Source organism: Apis laboriosa, unplaced genomic scaffold (assembly GCF_014066325.1).
Source record: "Apis laboriosa isolate Shangri-la unplaced genomic scaffold, ASM1406632v1 scaffold53_cov140, whole genome shotgun sequence".
Classification (NCBI taxonomy): domain Eukaryota; kingdom Metazoa; phylum Arthropoda; class Insecta; order Hymenoptera; family Apidae; genus Apis; species Apis laboriosa.
In genome coordinates this window covers 1,997,742-2,020,933 of record NW_025223656.1, presented here as the reverse complement: position 1 = coordinate 2,020,933, position 23,192 = coordinate 1,997,742, and the positions used below count along the sequence as shown (strand labels likewise).

At 20.4% G+C, this 23,192-nt stretch overlaps 1 protein-coding gene and 1 pseudogene across 1 annotated transcript; both read left to right on the top strand.

Annotated features, from left to right (window-relative positions):
• Positions 1 to 6,644: 6,644 nt before the first annotated feature.
• LOC122717578 lies at positions 6,645 to 11,010 on the top strand. Its single transcript, XM_043941793.1, has 8 exons — positions 6,645 to 6,785; positions 7,765 to 7,884; positions 7,973 to 8,090; positions 8,369 to 8,630; positions 9,113 to 9,233; positions 10,547 to 10,692; positions 10,765 to 10,897; positions 10,957 to 11,010. Exons 1-8 carry the CDS (start codon positions 6,645 to 6,647, stop codon positions 11,008 to 11,010), a joined length of 1,095 nt encoding a protein of 364 aa, XP_043797728.1.
• A 3,940-nt stretch (positions 11,011 to 14,950) lies between these two features.
• On the top strand, positions 14,951 to 18,004 carry LOC122717577 (annotated as a pseudogene).
• The last annotated feature ends 5,188 nt before the right edge of the window (positions 18,005 to 23,192 follow it).

The window sequence follows — 23,192 nt, the reverse complement described above, 5'->3', positions numbered from 1 at the left end:
TTTATTTTTCATCTTTTACTTCATTTCTATCTTCATCACTGCTTTCCCTCTCTCTCTCTCTCTATCGTCAATTTCTTTATAAATAAAAGTAATTTCGTCGTTCAATAACGAAAAATCAAACTCATCTTCATTTGAACTAATCATTATCATATTCTATGCTTACAAAACTTAAAAACTTTGAAAGTAATATTCTTATATATCCATGTCAAACTCGGATTTAATGCTGAAGATGCAATCCAATCCGCGATCACGATCTAATTTAAGAAAATCTAGCTATTTATATTATTCTACATTTCATAAGATTATATGTAAAAAATTTAGGAATTTATTCATGAAATGATATTCTAAAATAATCAAACATAAATATTGTTTGAATCTAAGTGATGCTTGAGAATCACTTTTCGAGTATAAAGAAACTGAACAAAATTAATTTTCAAATCTATAAAAAATAATTGTTTCAATGTAATGTAAATAACAACTATACATTAAAATTTTCAGTTCCTTTTTTTAAATTTACAGATTAAATAAAATATACTTATATGTATATATAAGCAGAAAATTAATCGATAAAACTGATTAGCCACATTTCAATAATTAAGAAATATTTTGTAAATTTCAATTTTAATTTTATAATATGATTCAAAATATCTACTCTAATTTAAATCGTAATAAATTTTTTTTTGTAAATTAAAATTAAAGTTTAAGTAATTATTTCATATTAGATATTTACACAATGTAATTATTTATTTTTTTTTTATATGTTCCATGCAATAAAAATTATGTTTTTCTTTACTGCCATATTTGATTCGCAAAACTTTGCAAAAATATATTAAAATTAATTTTAATGTTATATCAGGCTGATATATACGGACACAATCGAACACTGGATTCTTTAATCTATCAATATCTATGGATTAATTTTAAGTTATCTTACATTGTAATATATATATAATATATTACATTAATATTCCTAACTTTAGTTGGCAATTTTTTTATTTCTTTCAATCTTTGAATAGTCGATATGCAATATATTTTCTTATTTCTTTTTTTCTTAGTTTTATCATTTTTATTATTTTGTTATTTTATCAAATTATCACTGTTTAGATTTATATCTATCGAAAAATTTATAGAATATGATTATCTAGGATATTCTATTATAAGAAATAGTCATAACTTCTTTTTTTGATAAGCATTTTTTCCTTAACATCTTGTTTCTTTAAAATACCATTTCCAATTCTTAAAGTCCAGTTTATGTTTGTCAAATTCGAAGCGCTTTCCAAGTTAATTGCCTGCTACAACTTTTTTTGTCACTCAGATATTTTTACTACGCGGTTACTTAAAGATTCATATCAAACAAATATTTATTGATAATTATGTATTTTTTTTATTCTATACTACAATTAAATGCAATGTTAATTCTTTTTTATATATATTTAGTTATATTTTTAGATTACGCACATTTTTAACAGAATAATAAATTATAATGAAAAGTAGTACTGTTTTCTAAAAATTAAATCTCCATAAATAAAGCTCAAAATCGGAGAAAAATAATTTTGTCCATTAGAATCACTGTATGCTGCCTGACAATGGATTTCTCTGGAATTATCAAGGATTACCAGAATAATGGCCTTATGATGACGATGTAAATTAAGGAACTTATTTTTCAATTTTCTAAGTATTTGAAGACAAATTCCAAGAATTCTGTTTGGTCGTATCACAAAGTTATTTATCATTTGACTTAACAAATATGTACAAAATATTATTATTTTATCAATATAAATTTATATGAATACTATGGTATGATTAACAATATTTTATTGAAATAGGATAACTATTGTATTCTAATTGAAAGTATTAAAAACAAGAATAAATAAAAAAAAACATGAGAAAATAATATTCGAAATCGAATGTTTTAATAATCTTTTGTTACCAGTATTGTTTTGTCTGATTTTGATTCATTCCTTTATAAAGTATATTATGAATGAGAATGCAAGAAAAAAAGTTAATCAATTTAACGTGCATTTGGAATATAAATAAAAAAGATAATATATACGATATATAGATTTTTTAAGGATTTCAACGATATTGATTTAAGTTATCAATCTGTGGAATTGTTAAATGTTTTCTTCAATTCTATAATCTCTTCGATAAGAAATTCGAATTGGTTGAAGTTGATTGAATAATTAAAAGAAGCAAGAATTTGCGTAGAAAATCATTAAAATTCAATTTTTTTATTCGAAATCTCATGGAAGAACGTTTTAATTTGCTCTCATAAGTTTTCAACAAATAGATTAAATGTAAATAAACAATTCACTTATTATTTATTATAAATTTAAAATAAATTATACAGGATGATTAAAAAATTATATAATTATATGTTTCAAATAATTCCTTTGCATCAAAGAAAAAAAGTTATTGCAAGCATGATTTATAAAATCGAATTTTTTCTTAATTCATCGTATTTGTCACAAAGGTCAAAAAACTTTGTGACAATTTTCAAAAAAATTGGATTGCAAATGTATTGTATATCGTAATATTCTAAAAAAAAAAAAAATGTTAGAATTTAATTAGCTCCATTATTAATATTAATTCTTTTATCACAATACTTATTTAATATAGAATTAAATATAGAAAATATAGAATATAGAAAAAATATAGCAAATAAAATAGAAAATAGAAAAAATATAGAATATAGAAGAATATAGCAAAATATAGAAAATTAATCTACTTATCTGTACGCGTCTATTATCTGAAACATCAAAGAATAAAACGATCATTAATAGATTTGACTCGCTTATAGTATAGTACGATATGATCATTCAAAATTCAATGTATTGAAACACTTAAATGATCGTTGTCAAGTACTGAATAAATTGCGAAAAAATTTATAATTTTTAGAAAATATAATTTTTTGAATACATTTTCTTGAAAAACTAATTTTAAAACAATATTTATATAATTTTTTATTTATTTTCACATTTTGAATAATCTTCTATATTGAACAATTGTATTCATATCCTATTAGAAATTAGTTAATTTCATATTATTTGAAAAATTTTGAAACTTGATTTATTAAACTCGATACATTGGATTTTTATTTTAAAGCAAAGCTGGTCGTGTAATTTTTTGATTTTCGTTTTATATCGATTATTTATTTTCAATCTAAACATTAAAAGTTCTCTCTAGTATCAATCTTGGGTTGCGATATATTTCTCGAGCTCAATAAGTTGAAAAGTTCTTCTTCTATAAAAATCTCATTTTATAAAAAAGCATTTTATAAAAGATAACATTTTGTAAATATTAGAAATACTATATTATAATTTCTAAATATAATTACTTATTATTAGATAATATATAAAATAAAAATAATAACAATGTTTCATAGTTTTCAAAATGGCACATACCATATAAATTGGGAAGTAACGAAGAGAATATAATAGACATAACTATGCTAATTTACTAATAATCCGCTAGATGGATCCAAATAAACAAATATAGTAGCATATACAATAAATAAATATTTGTAAAATAGAGAATTCTGTAAAAAGAATTTCATAATAAGTATTCTATAAATAAAATAAATTTAAACGATCAAAAGACTTCAACTTTTTCTTCAAAAAGAAAATACTTGCAGTTCATAATTTCGTTGAGATTTTTGTTTTTTATCATAAATATATGATGCAAAAAAAAATTTAATTTTTGAAAATCACGTTAGAATCAATTTTGCGATTACTATTTTTATCAGATCTCCTTCGATATAAAATGAGACGAAATGAAATTGCATTCAGTTTTGTTATTATTCATAAATTAGTTGGCTCGATCGAATGGCTTAATGAAAACCAACGCGATAATAAACTTCTGCTTGAGTATATGATTACAAAAATGTAAAACATCTTTTAAAAGTAGATTTTAAATATCAATGCAATAAAAAAATTAATATTAATATTAAATTAATATTAATATATTGGTTGGTAAGATGCTTAGTTAATGATTAAGTATTTTAAATTTATGTTAAATAATGATAGAAAATGAGAGAGCTAAATATGGCAATGTTATTTATGTAGCAGAATTCCTAAATGAAAAATAAATGTATTATTAATATCTTTTTAAATTTGATTTTTGTTTCAATTTAATATAATATGTAATATAACTATGAAATATATTTATGTTTCTTTAAAAAGAAAATTTTGATTTATTATTCAAGGTTTATTTCTTCAGCTTACAATTTTCAATAATTTAGCAATAATTTACGAATAGATATAGTTTTCTAACATTTTCCAAATTCTCAATCTAAACAAACATATGAGAGTAACGGTCATTTCACAAGTCATATTTGCTTTGCGATCTTACCTTAGAAGCGATCACAAAGGTTTTAATCTCGCATGCGCTGCGACGTCAATTCACGAAGGTCCACCCTTCGAAACCGCCCTCTAACGCGACTATTGGTTACTTTAATCCTCTCTTAGTTTGCGTTTTCATGGAAATTAATGATTGGAGGAGAAACCAAGATTCGCGATAACTTTCTAGATCAAACCTAATTCTAGATTAATCTAATTAGAAAAAAAATAGAATTTAGATTAGATAGAATGATACAGATCGAAGTACAATTAGAATCATTGCAATCAATGGTCAATTAGCTGTAAACAGTTAAAGTAAATCACCATTCGTTCATTATATCGTTCATATAAACGATAATGTAGTCTTAATGATCGATAGTAAATGGTCTTTCGAGATCATAATAATATCATTAGTTCAGGCATCCTATTTGTGTAATATTCAAAGTCATTTAGTTAAACTTTAACAGAAATAATAATCAAAATTTAATATTAATATTTTGATTGTATTAATATCACGTTTTATATCTATTAATAATTCGAATAAAATTATTTTGATAATTGAATTATTAATTATAATAAAGAAAAATACCCTTTACTAATTTGAAATTTTATGAAATTTTATGAAATTTTGATTTGTATTTACGGATTTCGGTAAGTAAATAGGTTGAATATCATAGTATAATTTATCTATGGATTTAAATAAAACATTTGTACAACAATTTACCATAAATTTATATATAATATCATATAATCGTTAATATCTCGGAATTTCGATATATAATTAATAATTTTCATTAAATAACATATATATATTGCATATTAAAATATCAAAATATTGTATTATATTAAAATTTTCTATAATTTAACAATGATGGTATGTCGTTTCACAATGGATGTTTCTGAGATTATCAATTCCAAATTTGAAGAATTTAAAACTCAAAATTATTCTCTATACGATTCATTTTCATGTAATATATTGGAGAGTTTTTATAGGATATCAAAAAGTTTTTTTAAAAAAATTCAAAAAAAAATTTTTTTCAAATATTTAATAATTAGAAATTAATTCTTTAAAAAATTTTTTCTTAATATTTCTATTTTATATATGCTCGATATTTTATATTTGAAGTTTATAATATTAAAAAAATAATGTAAAAAATTTCTTTTGATTTTTTAATATTAAACAATTAATTAAAAATACTAAAAATCAATAAATATTTGTATTTCTTCCAACTGGATGCAATTAATTTGTATTGTATATTATTTTTTCACTTCGAGCTTATTAAACTATTTTAAAAATTTTATAAACTTTTTTCAATTATCATTCAAATTATTCAACAAATTTATTTGTTTTTTGTTATAAATTTACATTAATAATTATAAATTTATATAATCATTATTTATCATTGTTTATCATTCATATAATTTCTTAATTGATTTTAGAATATTTATTTTGTGATTAATCCTCAATTCTAATAATAAAAGACTATAAATATAATATACATGTTTTCTATCATACATTCCTAATAAAATTATATCGGATTTTATTAAAATATTTCATACATATTTCAAGTTACATTATATAAATTACAATAGGGTATAATTTCATTCGAAATCAAATTAAATATAAAATTATTCGTTCAAGTATTAATAATTGTGTTTTAACTATATTATTTGAAATAATATTTAATTATAATTATAATACTAATAATAATTATTTAAAATAATAAAATAAAAATTATTTTTAAAACATAAATACAGTATATAAAAATTATTATAACTAGTATAAATTAATTACATATTACTTACTACAAAGATTTCTCTTACATATTATTATTCGAACACATTCTCTTTTATTCATATCTTCCAATTTCTTTTTCTTGAATGAAATAACAATATGAAGTATTCATAATTGAAAAAATAACGATGCAAGCAAGGAAGAAGTTCTCTTGTAGAGTAATCGAAAGACTACTATTCATGTTCTCAACACTTGGAAAGAAAGAGGAAAATAAAGAAAAAATTGAAGAATAAAATAAACGACAATAAAAATTAATAATACAAACAAGAAACTTCAATACTATAATTTTCTTGAAAACAATATCTATTATGGAAAATCTCTTTGCAGAAGATATACATAAAATCGATCGATTATAATTTACTGCAATTGCTACACATTATACTATTATTATTGTAAAAAAAATAATATGAAAATACGAGAGAGAAAAATAATAGCGTAAATAATATATCAAGTTGAGGTATAGTTGAATGATTCTTCGAGTATTATATGACAGTTTATATCTGACTAGAAATATGGACGTATTCGACAAACATTATCATACTTATTGTACTATATTGAAAATCATTGGACTATGGCCGTACAATAACTCGGTCTATGTGTGGATTCAAAGATTATGGATATTGGCATTATTTCTTGGCAATATAATATTTCAGGTGACAAAAATTATAATTTTTCTTTGCGTAATTCATTTTTATGAGTATTTTTATGAATACAAATTAATTTATAATGAAATATTTTATAAGATATTATCTATTTATTACAGCATTTATCATATTAATTATATATTTAATTATATATAATTAATTATATATTATATATCATATTATTTATCATATTATATTAATGTTCTTTTTTGTAAATTAATAATATGCATTTATCATATTAATATAAAATATAAATAATGTGTATTAATATACTGTATTATGATTTTAAATTTGTGAATAACATACACGTATTAGCATATGAATGTATGAAAACATATTTGTGTAATATTCAAAAGTTATCACATTTTGAAGTATACAATGTTTAGTTAATATATATACACGGCATAATATTTTATTTCGTTTAAAAATTAATTTTCAAAAGAAATGGATTTTAAAAGTTGTAGTAAAATTGTTTATTATTAACATATATATATATTTCTTTTAAAAAAAAAGGAATTAAAATTTAATTCTACATTTTTTGTATATTTTCATATATCGAATCTTTTTTTTATAATTTATTTTTTTATTTAATTTATTTTTTTATAATTATTTTTTATAATTTATTATATCTAATTGAAGATTATGCAATTATTCTTCAAAAAATTTAATTTTCTCGAAAAAAACGAAACTAAAAAATTTTATTCTAATTTTTATTTTTTATTCGGATATATATGCTATTCAGCTAGATTTTGTATACATATATAAAAAGAACATACTAAAATTAATATTTACGTTTTTACTTTTACATTTACATTTTACTTTTATTTTTGATTATATTTTTATTTTACAATAAACTGTAATATTATATATATTTTAGAATACCGATTAAATGATAATAATGATAATATATTTAAAAACGCGATTGAAATACTATATAATTTTTACAAAATTTAATATTTTTAATATATTATAATTAAAAAATTTTTAGATTATGTCACTTCTAAGATCTGAAATTACGTTACGAAACTGTATTTTAATATTTTCTACGACTTGTCCACTTATAATAATTTTGTTACGATATATAAGCTTTATAGTATTTTTTCCTATGGTAAGTAAAAATTAAATTTATTTTAGACTTTTTCATGGAAAAATATTTTTACATTTTTTTTTTTTTTTTTTTTTTTTTTTTTTGATAGCTAAAACTTTTATCTCACCATATGCGTGTGGAAGAAAATATAGTACAAGATTTAATAGAAACACAAATACGAACGAAATACATCAATGATTCTTATCACACAATCGAAATACTTTTGCGTAAGAAAATTTCATTGATGATATCAATGTATAATATTACCATTGTCATTGCAAGAAATTACATATTCCAAAGTATTTTTATATGTATTATTGTACTTTAGTTCTTATTATATATTTTTATGTACATAAGTATAATATTTGTAATTTTTTCTCATTATTTTTTAACATAAATATTAGATTTTCTTTCATTTTTACAATAAGAACAGTTTTTCAATGATAATATTATATTAATGTTCCAATTTAAATATAATTTATTGAATGGTTTTTCCAATTTTTAGGTGTGATTTTTTTAACTGTTACATTATTTAGTATATTCTTATTTTATCTTGTAACAATGGATTTTATAATGCCTTTGAACGATTATCGTAGACATATTCTTCATTACGTTACATTATTTTCTGTCAATCGAACCATATATTTTTATATTTTATGCTTGGATTTTTTATTTGTTGTTATATTTGGATCATTATCTATAATATGTACGGAATCGATAATCGGACTTTATAGTTATCATACAAGTGTGTTGTTTAAAATTATTAGGTAAGTAAAGTTATCATATTCATCTCATAATACTTATTATTTAATAAATATTAATAATTACTATATTTACAACATTTTTTACAATATGAATTAAAATTCATAAAATTATAGTTGATTGGAAGATTGATAATTTTCATAAACTTAATACTATTTGAAATAGTATATTTTCCTTACTTGTTATATAGAATATCAATATACAGCATGTGTTAATACACATTAGTGTTAATATGCGTTAATGTGTTATACAGTGTAGTTTTTATGAAATTTTTTGTATATATTATATATACAACAAATTAATTTATCTAATATTTCCAAAAAAGAAAAGGAACTTAAGTCATTAAATACAATTTTTAAAAATGTTATTCTGAAGAGTGTATTCTCTTGATCAAGCATGACTGTACAAGCATATACAAAACAATTTTAAACAATAAAATTATAAAGTTCTTTTTTAAGCAATGTTTATTTACAAATCTCATTTTTAGCCATCGAATACAAAAGATTATTATATATTTAACTATGTTTAATCTCTCATCGAAGCAAATTGATTCGAAACTCGCAGAGCTTTATCGTGTAGTGGATATTCATAATCAAACTATCAGGTTGGTAAATTAAAATATGATATTAATATAAATTAATCTCTCATATACTTATGTTATATATAATATTTCGTTCGCGAATTTCATGTGGCAATGAAAGATTTATCAGTATTATGATAAATAATTCAGGAAAACAGTTTATGATGTCCTCTTTTTTATTAGTAATTTCAGTAGCTTTAAATCTGCATCGAGTAAGTATCTTTTCTTTATTACATGATAATGATAAACGAATTCGCATATATCAGAATTCTCAGTTATATCGGATGTTTTATTTCAATTTTTTTCATACAATTAATCTTTTGAATTATGTATTATCCAAAATAATATATATTATAGGAAACTTGTGTTTGAAAAGAAATATCTTTTTTTAATTCTTTGATTTATCTAGATGAAGACTTTTTCGAATTTTCAAACTTTCTGTTGTATTGTATTTTTTTTTTTAATAAAATTATATATTTTTATTTAATGAGAATCGTAATCTATTCCAAATTTATTTTCCTAATTATGATTTTTAGAAATCATTCAAGACTATTCATTATTCGACATTTCCTATTATTAATTATTAAAAATTAATTTTTTTATCCTATATTTTAAGAAAGATCCTTGCACATCGATGCAGATAATTTATTCTGTTCTTAAATTATAGTTCTTTTCACTCAGAACTATCACAATTAATTTAAAAGACATTTCTTATGTGATTCTTCATATAATAGTTGACTTTTCTCTAAAAATTCTTCCATTTATGTAACTCTGAAAAAAATTCAAGTTCTATGGAATAATAACTTATAAAATATTTTATGTTGATAAATGTATTATTCTTTATATAATAATAATTTATTTCAATCAAAAATCTTCTGGTCATAAATAAAGCAAAATTTAAACAATTATACATGATCTTGAGTGAGCTTCAGTGTTTCAACATAATTCGTATAATAATGGAATAGGTTAAAATTCTCTATAAATGCATTATATTTCATTTAAAAAAACAAAAATTATCATCAAACTTCAAAAAAAAATTTAAATATATGTGATGATCATCATAAGACCTCTTGAAATATAAATTTTATACGCAACATTTTTTTTTAAATAATGCATAATTCAGAAGATAATTGTGCGAATAGAAATTAAAATGGGACATCTTGTATATACAAAGATAATCTTGCATATGATTTTTTTTTATTTTTTTGAATTTATGAAACATACTAAACGAATCGCTTCGAATTTCTATATATTGAATTAAATATATAATAAATAAATGTAATCAATTTAAAAATTAATATATTGTATGGAATATACTTAATTTTTTTAATTATTAAACAGCTAGTGAGTGCGATTATAGCTAAAATGGATCAATTGGAAATTTTAATCTCTCTTATCTTTTTTATCAATCAATTAATGATAATGTTTTTAAAGAACCACAATGCTCAGATACTTATAAACAACAATGAAGAATTTTTTCATGAATTGTAAGTTTGAATTTTTATTCATTAAATTAATTACAATAACAGTAAAAAAGAAAATCTTTATTCATTGGACAGATATATTTCAGTATGGTATTTTGTACCGTTAAAGGTACAAAAGATTTTATTATTTATTATGATACGAAGTTCAACGGCATATATATTTCACATCTTTGGTGTGTTCATTCCATGCTATGCAGGATTTACAACGGTAATTTGTTTAAATCATCATCATTTTAATTCAAAGTAATAAAAATTGTTTCATTTCAGATGTTGAGCACTTCGTTTTCATATTTTACTTTGATATACTCGATACAGAATTGATAATATCATTTATTAAATGTATTAATATTGAAATAAATAATTATTATTACTGTATTTCATTTTGTCTTTTGTTTTATTTGTTTTTTTTTTTATTAATATTTTCCTAGTCAAAAATCTTGAATTGCTAATTAATCTATATTATTTGTTATTGATCTGTTTTGCTATCATTATAATTAATTTAGAATAATTATTATTTCATATATTTATTTCTTAATTTTAGGAGAAAATAACTATTTCATTTTTAATATGTGTGCTTAAACATTTATATCATTTATATTAAATCATATAACATTTATATTACATTTTAATTTAATTAATTTATATTAAATCAATTGTATCAATTTTTTTTATAACATTTAATTAATTCGTATCAATGGTATAGTAAAAATCTGTGTCCAAAAAAGGGATAAATAATTATGATAACAGTGAAAAGAAAATTATTATGACGGAATAAATATTTAATTTTTTGAATTCTGCTGTTATTATTTTTTCATATTTTCTTAAATTCCTATAATAATACATTTTCATAATAGTAATTTTTAAAAAGTGACAAATTTTACATAAATTTATATATGTTAAATTAATATTTCGCGATATAAATCAGCTGAGGTATGTGAAAAATATGCAATTGTAAGTATTGATTAAATTCTCTTTAAAAATAGCAGGCAACATTATTCTTTGTTTAGTTTTAATAAAGATCGATAATAATGGATCGACAATGATGAAAAAAAATTTCCATGTAAGAAACTCCTCCGAATAAACTGATTATAAATTTTGGAAGCAATAATAAAGTTTTTTAAAAAAAAAAATTTTTATTACTTTTAATTATGCAAATTAAATTTTAATCTATTATTTAAGGATTATTTCTTCAGCTTACAATTTTCAAAAATCTAACATTTACGAGCAAGTACAGTTTTCAGATCTTCAATCTAAATAGAGATACAAGAGCATTGAGATATATACATTTTACATTTGTTTATTTTTTTGCAAGTGACTACTATGGAAACGATGGCAAGAATCTTGATCTCCACGCGGTGCAATGTCATCTTCGAAACCGCTCTCCAATATCACTATTGGTTCCTCTAATCCCCTTTTTAATTCGCGGAAAATAATGATTGGAGGAAAAATCAAAATCCGCGAAAGCCTTCTAGATCAGATCAATTAAAAAAAAAAAAAATAGAATTTAGATCAGATAGAATTTAGCGACAATACAAATCAAAGTACAATTAGAATTATTACAATCAGTCAAACATTAGCTGCAAACATTAAAAATAAATAATTATTATTTATTTATTTATTCAAATATAAATCATACAGTCCTGCGATAGTAGGTGGTTGTTTGAGTAATATCATCAATTCAGACATCTCATTTGTAGAATATTCAAAATCATTTAGTTTAAACTTTAATAGAAATAATAGTTAAAATTCAATATCGATATTTTAATCGTATTAATATATTTTAATCACATGTTTTATATCCATTAATATTCCATTTTTTTTCACATTATCACTGCATTTTAATGTTATTTTCATTCATAATTTCTCCGAATAAAATTATTTTGATAATCAAATTACTAATTATAATAAAGAAAAATATATTCATCTTAACTAATTTGAAATTTTATGGGAATTTTGATTTGTTTTTACGGATTTCAGCAAGTAGGTAGATTGAGTGTCAGAATAATTTATCTATGGATTTAAATAAAACATTTTTACAACAATTTATCCATGAATTTATATATAATGTTATATAATGCTACTATCCTGAAATTTACTATAATTTGATATATAATTAATAGTTTTCGTTAATATATATATTGCACGTTATTAAAATATCAAAATATTATATTATATTAAAATTTTCTAGATTTTAGTTTATTAGAATTATTTATTTAACAATTTAATTCAAACATTAGGCCCCCATCATTTTCCAACAAATACAATATAAATCAGAATACTTGTGGAATATCTATAACTTTATTTTCTCGAATATATAAAAACGAAAACGATATAATAATAAAAATTATTATCGTATATTGATGGAATGATAATTGAATGATAAGAAGAAAAATTTTAAATTTTAATATTAAAATGGAGTCACGAATAAATTCCTAAAGGATTTTTTAAAGAATTGTCAAATATCTCTGTAAATATGTTAATTCACAATTTATTTATTCTATATATTTATTTATTATATTCTATATATTTATACATATTTATATATTTATTAAATATTATTATATTTATATATATAATATAATAATATATATATAATATATAATATATATATATATATATATATATAGTTTTAAGATTTAATGATTATTATATAATATACCATCATCATCTTTTTTAAAATCAACGATATATAAAATGATATAATTTTTTGTATCTCGTGCGTTGAACAATAAATACAAAATATTGGATTGATTAGAAAATAATATAAATTATGAATCAAAAAATGAATCTAAAAAATATAAAAATATATATATATTTTTTAGTTACAATGATAATATGTTGTTTCAAAATAGATGTTTTTAAGATTATGAATTTCAAATTCTAAGAATTCAAAAACCAAAATTTTTTCTTACATGATTCTTTTTCATATAATATATTGAAGAGTTTTTACAGAATTTCAAAAAGTTTTATACAAAAAATTCAGAAAATTAAAAAACTTCTTTCAACTATTTAGTGATTAGAAATAAATTCTTCAAAAATTTTTTGATTGTTTTTTCTTAATATTTCTATTTTTTATATGTTTTATAGATTTTCTTAAAGTTTATAATATTAAAATAATAATTTCAAAAAATTATTTTGGTTTTTTGCGCTTTTGAATACTAAACAATTAATTAAAAATATTAAAAAATAATAAATACTTGTTCTTCTTTTAATTCTAATTAATTTAAATCTAATTAATTTATAGTGTATATTATTTTTCCGCTTAATAAGCATCTTAAAAAAGTTTTATAAATATTTTTTCGAATTATCTTATAAATTTATTTGTTTTTTGTTATAAATTTACGTCAATAATTATAAAATTATATAACCATTATTTATCATTTCTATTTTTAAATTGATTTTAGCATTTTCAATTCCAATAATAAGAGATTATAAATTTAAACATATTTTCTATCATATATTTCTAATAAAATTATATTGGATTTTATTAAAATATTTTATTTATGCTTCATATTACTTTACATAAATTATAATAGTGCACAATTTCGTTCAAAATTAAATTAAAAATAATAAAATTGTTCGTTCAAATATTAATAATTGGATTCCACAAAATAGTTTGAAATGATAATTATTTTTATAATATTAATACAGTATTCAGTATAAAAAAATTACTTTGGACATATATTTTGGACAATAATTAATACAACACATTATATTTATTATGATACATTAATATTTCTCATATAAAATCATATATTACCATTCAAGTAAAACGTATCCTTCTTTATTCTTCCAATTTCTCTTTGTTACTCTCATTGAATGAAATAATGATATAAAATATTCGTAACAGAATAAAGTAAATAATATAAATAAAAAAGAAGTTTTCTTATTTATAAGGTAACTTGAAGACACTATTCAATGTAACAAATTTTCATTCTCTCAACTTGGAAAAGAAGAGAAAAAAATAAGAATAAGAAAAGAATGAAGGAATATAAAAAACGACAATAAAGATTAATAATACAAACAAGAAACTTGAAACTATAATTTTCTCGAAATCAATATCTATTATGGAAAATCTCTTTGCAGAAAATATGCATAAAATCGATCAATTTACTGCAATTGCTACACATTATACTATTATTATTTTAAAAAATAACACTATGAAAATACAAGAGAGAAAAATAATAATAAATAATATATTAAGACGAAGAATAGTCGAATGATTCTTTGAGTTCAGTTGATATCTGAAATGAATAGAAAAATGGACATATTCGACGAACAGTATAATAATTATCGTACTGTGTTGAAAATCATAGGATTATGGCCGTATAATAACTCAATTTATATGTGGATTCAGAAATTATTGCTATTGACATTGTTTCTTGGCAATGTAATATTTCAAGTGACGAAAATTATAATTTTTTTTCGTATAATTTATTATTATTTTTATTCAAATGGTTTATGGGATATTGTCTATTTATTACACATTAAAAATATGCTCTTTCTTGAAATAATAATATATATTTATTCTATATATGAAATAATAATGTATTGATACAATGTATTAATATAATTATTGATATAATTTTATATTTATGATATATACATATTAATGTATGTGAATGTATAAAAATATATTTTTATAATATTTAAAAGTTATAACATTTTAAAGTATATCCATTAATATATACATTCGGCATAATTTTATTTCGTATAAAAATTAATTTTCGAAAAAAATGAATTCTAGAAGTCTAGAAATCGAAGATTATAAAATTGGTCTTCATCAACATATATATATATAGATATCATTTAAAAAGGAAAAACTCAAAATTCTATAATTTTTGCATATTTTCAGATATAAAAGAATTTTCTTTCGTAATTTATTTATATTTAATTGAAGACAAAACAATCACTCTTCAAAAAATTTAATTTTCTCAAAAAGGACGAAACGAAAAAATTTTATTCTAATTTTTATTTCTTATTCGCTTATATGTTATTATATATTATATATTCGTTTATATGTATATTCGGCTAGATTTTCTATACATATATAATAAGAACATGATCAATATCTACACTTTTATCTTTATATCTACAATTTTTGTATCTATTTTTGTAACATTATAAATTTTTGTAATATTATAAATTTTAAAATCCCGATTAAGTAATAATAATAATATAATTAGAAATGCGATTGAAATATTATATAATTATTATAAAATTTAATATTTTTAATGTATTCCGATTAAAAAATTTTTAGATTTTATCACTTTTAGATCTAAAATTACGTTACGAAACTGTATTTTAACATTGTCTACAACTTGTTCACTTATAATTATTTTACTACGATATATAAGCTTTATAGTATTTTTTCCTATGGTGAGTAAAAATTAAAATTATTTTAAACTTTATAATTATTAGAGTTTATATGGAAAAACATTTCTTACATATTATTTTTTTTTCTTTTTTGTTTGGCATAGATAAAACAATTATTTAATCATATACATATGGAGGAAAATATACTATAAGATTCAATAGAAATACAAATACGAATGAAATACATCGATGATTTTTGTCACATGATCGAAATACTTTTGTGTAAGAAATGTATAAATTTCATTGATGATATCAATTTATAATATTATCATTGTCATTGTATGAACTTAAATATTGCAAAATATTTGTATATTTATTATTGTATGTTTAAGTTTTTATTATATATATGCTTCTTATATAAGTAACAAATAAAAATTATAAATATTATAGTTATTATAATATATATACATTATATAAAATATAAAACATAAAATTATTATATATATTTATATAATATATAATATATAATATATAATATATATATATAATTATTTTATTTGTAATTTTTACTCGTTATTTTTTAACAAAAATAGGATTTTCTTTCATTTTTACAAAAATAGTTTTAATATTATATGAATATCTTATTCGCTTATATGTTATAGTTTGAACATAAACTATATTATTGAATGATTTTTCTAAATTTTAGGGGTGCCTTATGTAATTGTTGCATTCTCCATTGGGATATTATTTTCCATATTAATATTATATCTTATAACATCAGATTTCATAATGTCTTTGAACGAATTTCGTATACATATCCTTCATTACGTTACATTATTTTCTGTCAATCAAACCAATATATATTTTTATATATTATACTTGGATTTTTTATTTGTTACTACATTTGGATTATTATCTGTAATATGTACAGAATCGATAGTCGGACTTTGTAGTTATCATTCAAGCGTGTTGTTTAAAATTATTAGGTAAGTAAAGTTATCATATTTATCTCGCGTGATATTATGTAATAATATTTATTATGTTATAAATTATTATGTTATTAGTTATTATGTTATTATGTAATAAATATTAACAATTATTGTATTTATAACATTTTTTACAATATGAATTAACATTCATAAGATTTTAATTGATTTCAAGATCGCATAATCTTGATAAATTTAATACTATTTGAAATATTATATTTTTCTTGCTTCTTATATAGAATATTAATATATTATATTGATAAAATATTAATAGATTGTACTGATATATATTAGATAATATACATTAAGTGTTAATACAAACAAATGTGTGTTACTACAAACAAATATGTTCGAGAAATCGACTTGAGAAGTTTTGATTTAAAATTCTGAGATGACTTCAAGCAACTTCTATTTTGGCATAAATTTTCATTTTATTATTCGTTATTAACGAAAGTTATTAACATAGGTATTAACGAATATGCCTCTATGATTGGCCACAGTTTTTCAATAATAATTCCTTAGCAAAATGAAAAATTTTCAAAAAGAAAAAATTGCTTTTAGATATTATCATTTAGTCTTATCACTATTAAAATCTTAATGATCGATTTTAGCAATTTTGAAGTTTTAAACATATACATAAATATATATATACTATTACATAAATACTAATCACATAATACACAAAAAGAAAAAGAATTTAAGTTAAGAAATTAAGTACAATTTTTAAGAAAGTTATAATGTTTTAAAGATTTGTTTTAAAGACTAGCAATACTTTGTTGATCAATTGTAGAAATATACAGAAATATACAAAACAGTTTTAAACAATAAAATTATAAAGTTCTTTCTTAAGCAATGTTTATTTACAAATTTCTGTTTCTAATCATCGGATATAAAAAAACATTACCTTTTTAACTATGTTTAATCTGTCATCGAAGCAAATTGACTCGAAACTCACAGAACTTTATCGCGTGGTGGATATTCATAATCAAGCTGGTAAATTATCCAGTTGGTAAAATATGATAATATTATAAGTTGATCTAGCAGATACTCATATTAATATTTTATTTGCAAATTTCATATGATAATGAAAGACTTATCGATATCTTGATAAATAATTCAGGAAAACAGTTTATGATGCCTACTCTTCTAACTGTGATTTCACTAGTTATAAGTCCGCATCGAGTAAGTATCTTTTCTTTAATACATGATAATGATAAACGAATTCGCAGAATTCTCAATTCTATCGGATGTTTTATTTCAATTTAGTAACATAATTAATCTTTTGAATTATGTATTATCCAAAATAATATATATTATAGGAAACTTGTGTTTGAAAAGAAATATCTATATACATATTTTTATATATATATATTTTTTAACTCTTTGATTTATCTAGATGAAGACTTTTTCGAATTTTCAAACTTTTTGTTGTATTGTATTTTTTTTTTAATAAAATTATATATTTTTATTTAATGAAAATTGTAATCTATTCCAAATTTATTTTCCTAATTATGATTTTTAGAAATCATTCAAGACTATTCATTATTTGACATTTCCTATTATTAATTATTAAAAATTAATTTTTTTATCCTATATTTTAAGAAAGATCCTTGCACATCGATGCAGATAATTTATTCTGTTCTTAAATTATAGTTCTTTTCACTCAGAACTATCACAATTAATTTAAAAGACATTTCTTATGCGATTCTTCATATAATAGTTGACTTTTCTCTAAAAATTCTTCCATTTATGTAACTCTGAAAAAAATTCAAATTCTATGGAATAATAACTTTAATAAAATATTTTATGTTGATAAATGTATTATTCTTTATATTAATAATTTATTTCAATCAAAAATCTTCTGGTCATAAATAAAGCAAAATTTAAACAATTATACATGATCTTGAGTGAGCTTCAATTTTTTTTTATTTATTTCTTATATCATAAATTTAGTCATTTTTCTCAAAAAAAGCAAAAATTTTGTATATTATTTATATCATAATTTTTTCCAAATTAATTTCATGATTTATATTATATCATTTTTTTTGCGTACTTATAATATTAAATTATTTTTTTCTTTAAATTGAATATTATTCGTATCGTTGAAATTGAATTGAAATCAAAAAATTTATAAATAAAATTAATTAGGTTGATTTTTGAAGAGATATATGTTAGATTTTTATTTTTCATAAAAATATGAGACACTTTTGAAAAGTGGATGCTAGATATCAAAACAAAATTCTAGATATCAAAAAAGTATATGTATATGTGTCCAACAAGATTTAAGTAAGATTAAGTAATGAATTAAAAGCATTTTAAGTTTGTAAAGCCGATGAAAGAGTAACAATTGGATATTTCTTTATACATGAAAAATTATTTCTGAATCCTTATAATCTTACAATCTATGTATTATGTAACTTTTTGTTTAATAAGATTAGATTTTATTAAGATTATTAATAAGATTAGATTTTAATAAGATTAGATTTTATTAAGATTATTTAATTTAATAAAATAAATCGAATAAATTTTAATAAATTCCAGAATATTGACACTCTTTTATTTAAATCCATAAGTAAATCATTGTACAAACATTTTGTTTAAATCCATAGCTGAATATTGTATGATACGTAACGTTTTATGCATATCGAAATGCATAAAAACGCGCAAATTAAAATAATGTAAATTAAAATACACTTCTATATGATTTCAGAAGAAGATTGAATATGTATTTCTACATCCAAATTTGCTTATTCTCAAATGTACAAAAAAGTACGAATGATATTTGATTTAATTTGAACTATACAGATGATAGCATCAATTGGAAAATCTTCTTTCTATTCTGGTCCGAATTCAATATTTTTTGTTCCGATATAAGATTACTAAACAAAAAAAAACAATATTCGAAATTCAATATCTATATTTTAATCATATTATTATAATACACAATTTTAAATCCACTAAAAAAACTATAAACAATGCATTTTTTTCACATTACTATTTATCACATGATTTTATATTGAATATTATTATTATTCATTTATTATTATTCATGCAACTAATAATAGTGCGGATGGAAATTCGTTAAGTGTATATATAGAGTTAAGTGTATATATATTGAATGCTTTTTTGAAATGTATGTATGCTAGTGCTTGTAATCGGTGCTGTATTTTCTTATTTATAAATAAAAATATTATAAATGTGGTATGCATGTCTATAGGAGAGATAGATCACTTACAGATCACGTTAGTCACAATAGATAATCCAGCGGTTAGAATATTTGTAACAAGAGTATTAAATTTTTAATGAAGACCTTCAGAAATTTCTTCCAAGTTCATTTGGAAGAGGGCATGATAATACTCAATAATATCGCAATTGAATTGAATTAGTATTGCATAAAGATATCAAAATAATAATAACCAAGAATTAAACAGAATATATTTATTATAGATTTTTTTTAACTTGAATAATGCTGATTGTCATTGAATCAGTCATATTTTGAATATATAATTCTTGCGATCGATTTCCGTTTCAGCCAGGTATGTGAAAAACATATAATTATCGACTTAACTCTCTTTAAAAACGGCAGTCTTCTCAAATAACATTATCCTTTGTTTAAGTTTAATAAAGGTCGATAATAGGGGATCAATAATAATGAAAAAAAGATTTCCATGCAAGAAACTCCTTCGAATAAACTGGTTATAAATCTTAAAGAAGCAATAAATAATAAATTATTTTTTTAATTTTGAAAAATTATAAATAAATTTTAATTTTTAATTTTTATAAGTATCTAAATATCATAATATAACTATAATTAGGAATAGATTTATGATTTTTTAAAAAGGAGTAATTTTATTATGTAAATTAAGTTTTAATCTATTTAGGATTACTTTTTCATCTTATTTATTTCTTACTTATTTTCAATAATCTAACAATAATTTGTAAGTAGGTACAGTTTTTAGGTTTCCAATCTAAACAGAGATATAAGAGCAATGGCCATTTCTCAAGTTGCGCGCTTGGTGCTTTGCGACAGACTATCATGGAAGTGATAGCGATGGTCTTGATTCTCACGTCACCACTTCATGAATGCCTATCCTTCGAAACCGCCCTCCAATCGCGACTATTGGTTATTCTAACCCTTTCTCCCCTCTTAGTTTGTGTTTTCATGAAAAATAATGATTGAAGACAAATCCAGATCCGTGGCAACCTTCTAAATCAGATCAATTAAAAAAAAAAAAAATAGAATTTAGATCAGATAGAACGATACACATCGAAGTACATAATTAGAATTATTATAATCAGCAGTCAATTAGCCGTGAGCAATTAAGAAGCAATTAAATCACCATTCGTTCATTCAATATAAACCATCATACAGTCCTATCACAATAAATGGTTCTTCGAGATCATAAAAATATCAATTCAGATATCCCATTTGTACAATATTCAAAGCCATTTAGTTTAAACTTTAATAGAAATAATAATAAAAATTTAATATTGATATTTGATCGGGTTAATACCACATTTTATGTCCATTAATTCGTATAAGTATTACATTTATCTGTTTTACATTGCTATTGCATGTTGACAGTATTTTTATTCTTTGAATAAAATTATTCTGTTAATCAAGTTACTACTTATAATAATATACTTATAATAATATAATACTTATAATAAAGAAAAATACATTCATCTTTACTAACTCGAAATTTATGAGAATTTTTATTTGCTCTTATGGATATCGGTAAGAAAGCAGATTGAACGTCATAGAATAATTTATCTATGGCTTTAAATAAAATGTTTGTTCAATTTATCTGTGTATTTTTAAATACAATATTCTAATGCTATTATTTTGGAATTTGCTATAATTCGATATGTAATCAATTTTCATTAAATAATTTTAAATATAATAATTTAATTTCATTAAATCAATTTTCATTAAATAATACATATATTGCATGTTATTAAAATATCAAAATATTGTGTTAAATTAAAATTCTCTAGAATTTAATAATAATGTATGTTGTTTCAATAGATGTTTCCGAGATTATCAATTCCAAATTCAAAACTCAAAATTATTCTTTATGCGATTCATTTTCATGTAATATATTGGAGAGTTTTTATAGGATATCAAAAAGTTTTTTTCAAAAAATTGAGAAAAACAATTTTTTCAGATATTTAATAATTAAAAATGAATTCTTAAAAAATTTTGTTCTTAATATTTCTATTTTATATATGCTCGATATTTTACATTTGAAGTTTATAATATTAAAAAAATATTGTAAAAAATTTCTTTTGATTTTTTAATATTAAACAATTAATTAAAAATACTAAAAAACAATAACAGTTAACAATAAATAGTTATATTTCTTCCAACTGGATGCAATTAATTTATGTTGTATATTATTTTTCCGCTTAGAGTTTAATTAGCTATTATAAAGCTATTTTAAAAATTTTATAAACTTTTTTCATATTATCCAACAAATTTATTTGTTTCTTATTATAAATTTATAATTAATAATTATATTTATATATTATATGAATGATAACCATTGTTTATCATTCATATGATTTCTCAATTGATTTTAGGATATATATTTTATGATAAATCCTCAATTTTAATAATAAAAAATTATAAATTTATATATGTTTTCTATCATATATTCCTAATAAAATTATATTAAATTTTATTTAAAATATTAAAATATTTCATATATACTTTATATTTATTTATTTCACATAAATTACAATAGTGCATAATTTCGTTCAAAATCAAATTAAAAATAATAAAATTCCTTCTTCAAATAATTAAATGATTAAATGCATTCTACATATATTCCACAAAATAACTTGAAATGATAATTATTTAAATAATATTAATACGGCATTCAATATCTAAAAATTACTTTAGACAATAATTAATACGATATAGTATTTTAATATAATATTTTAAGATATTATGCAAATCTTTTTCTTACATTATTACCATTAGGGCAAAATATTTCCTTTTTTATCGATCTCTTCCAATTTTTTTTTTTTTTTTTTCCAATTAAATAAAATAACGATATGAAGTATTTGTAATTGAATAAAGTAAGGAAGAAGTAGTAGTCTCTTGTAGAGTAACCGAAAGACTATTCATGCTCTCAACATTTGGAATAGAAAAGGAAAAAATAATGAAAAGACTAAATAAAAAAAACGACAATAAAG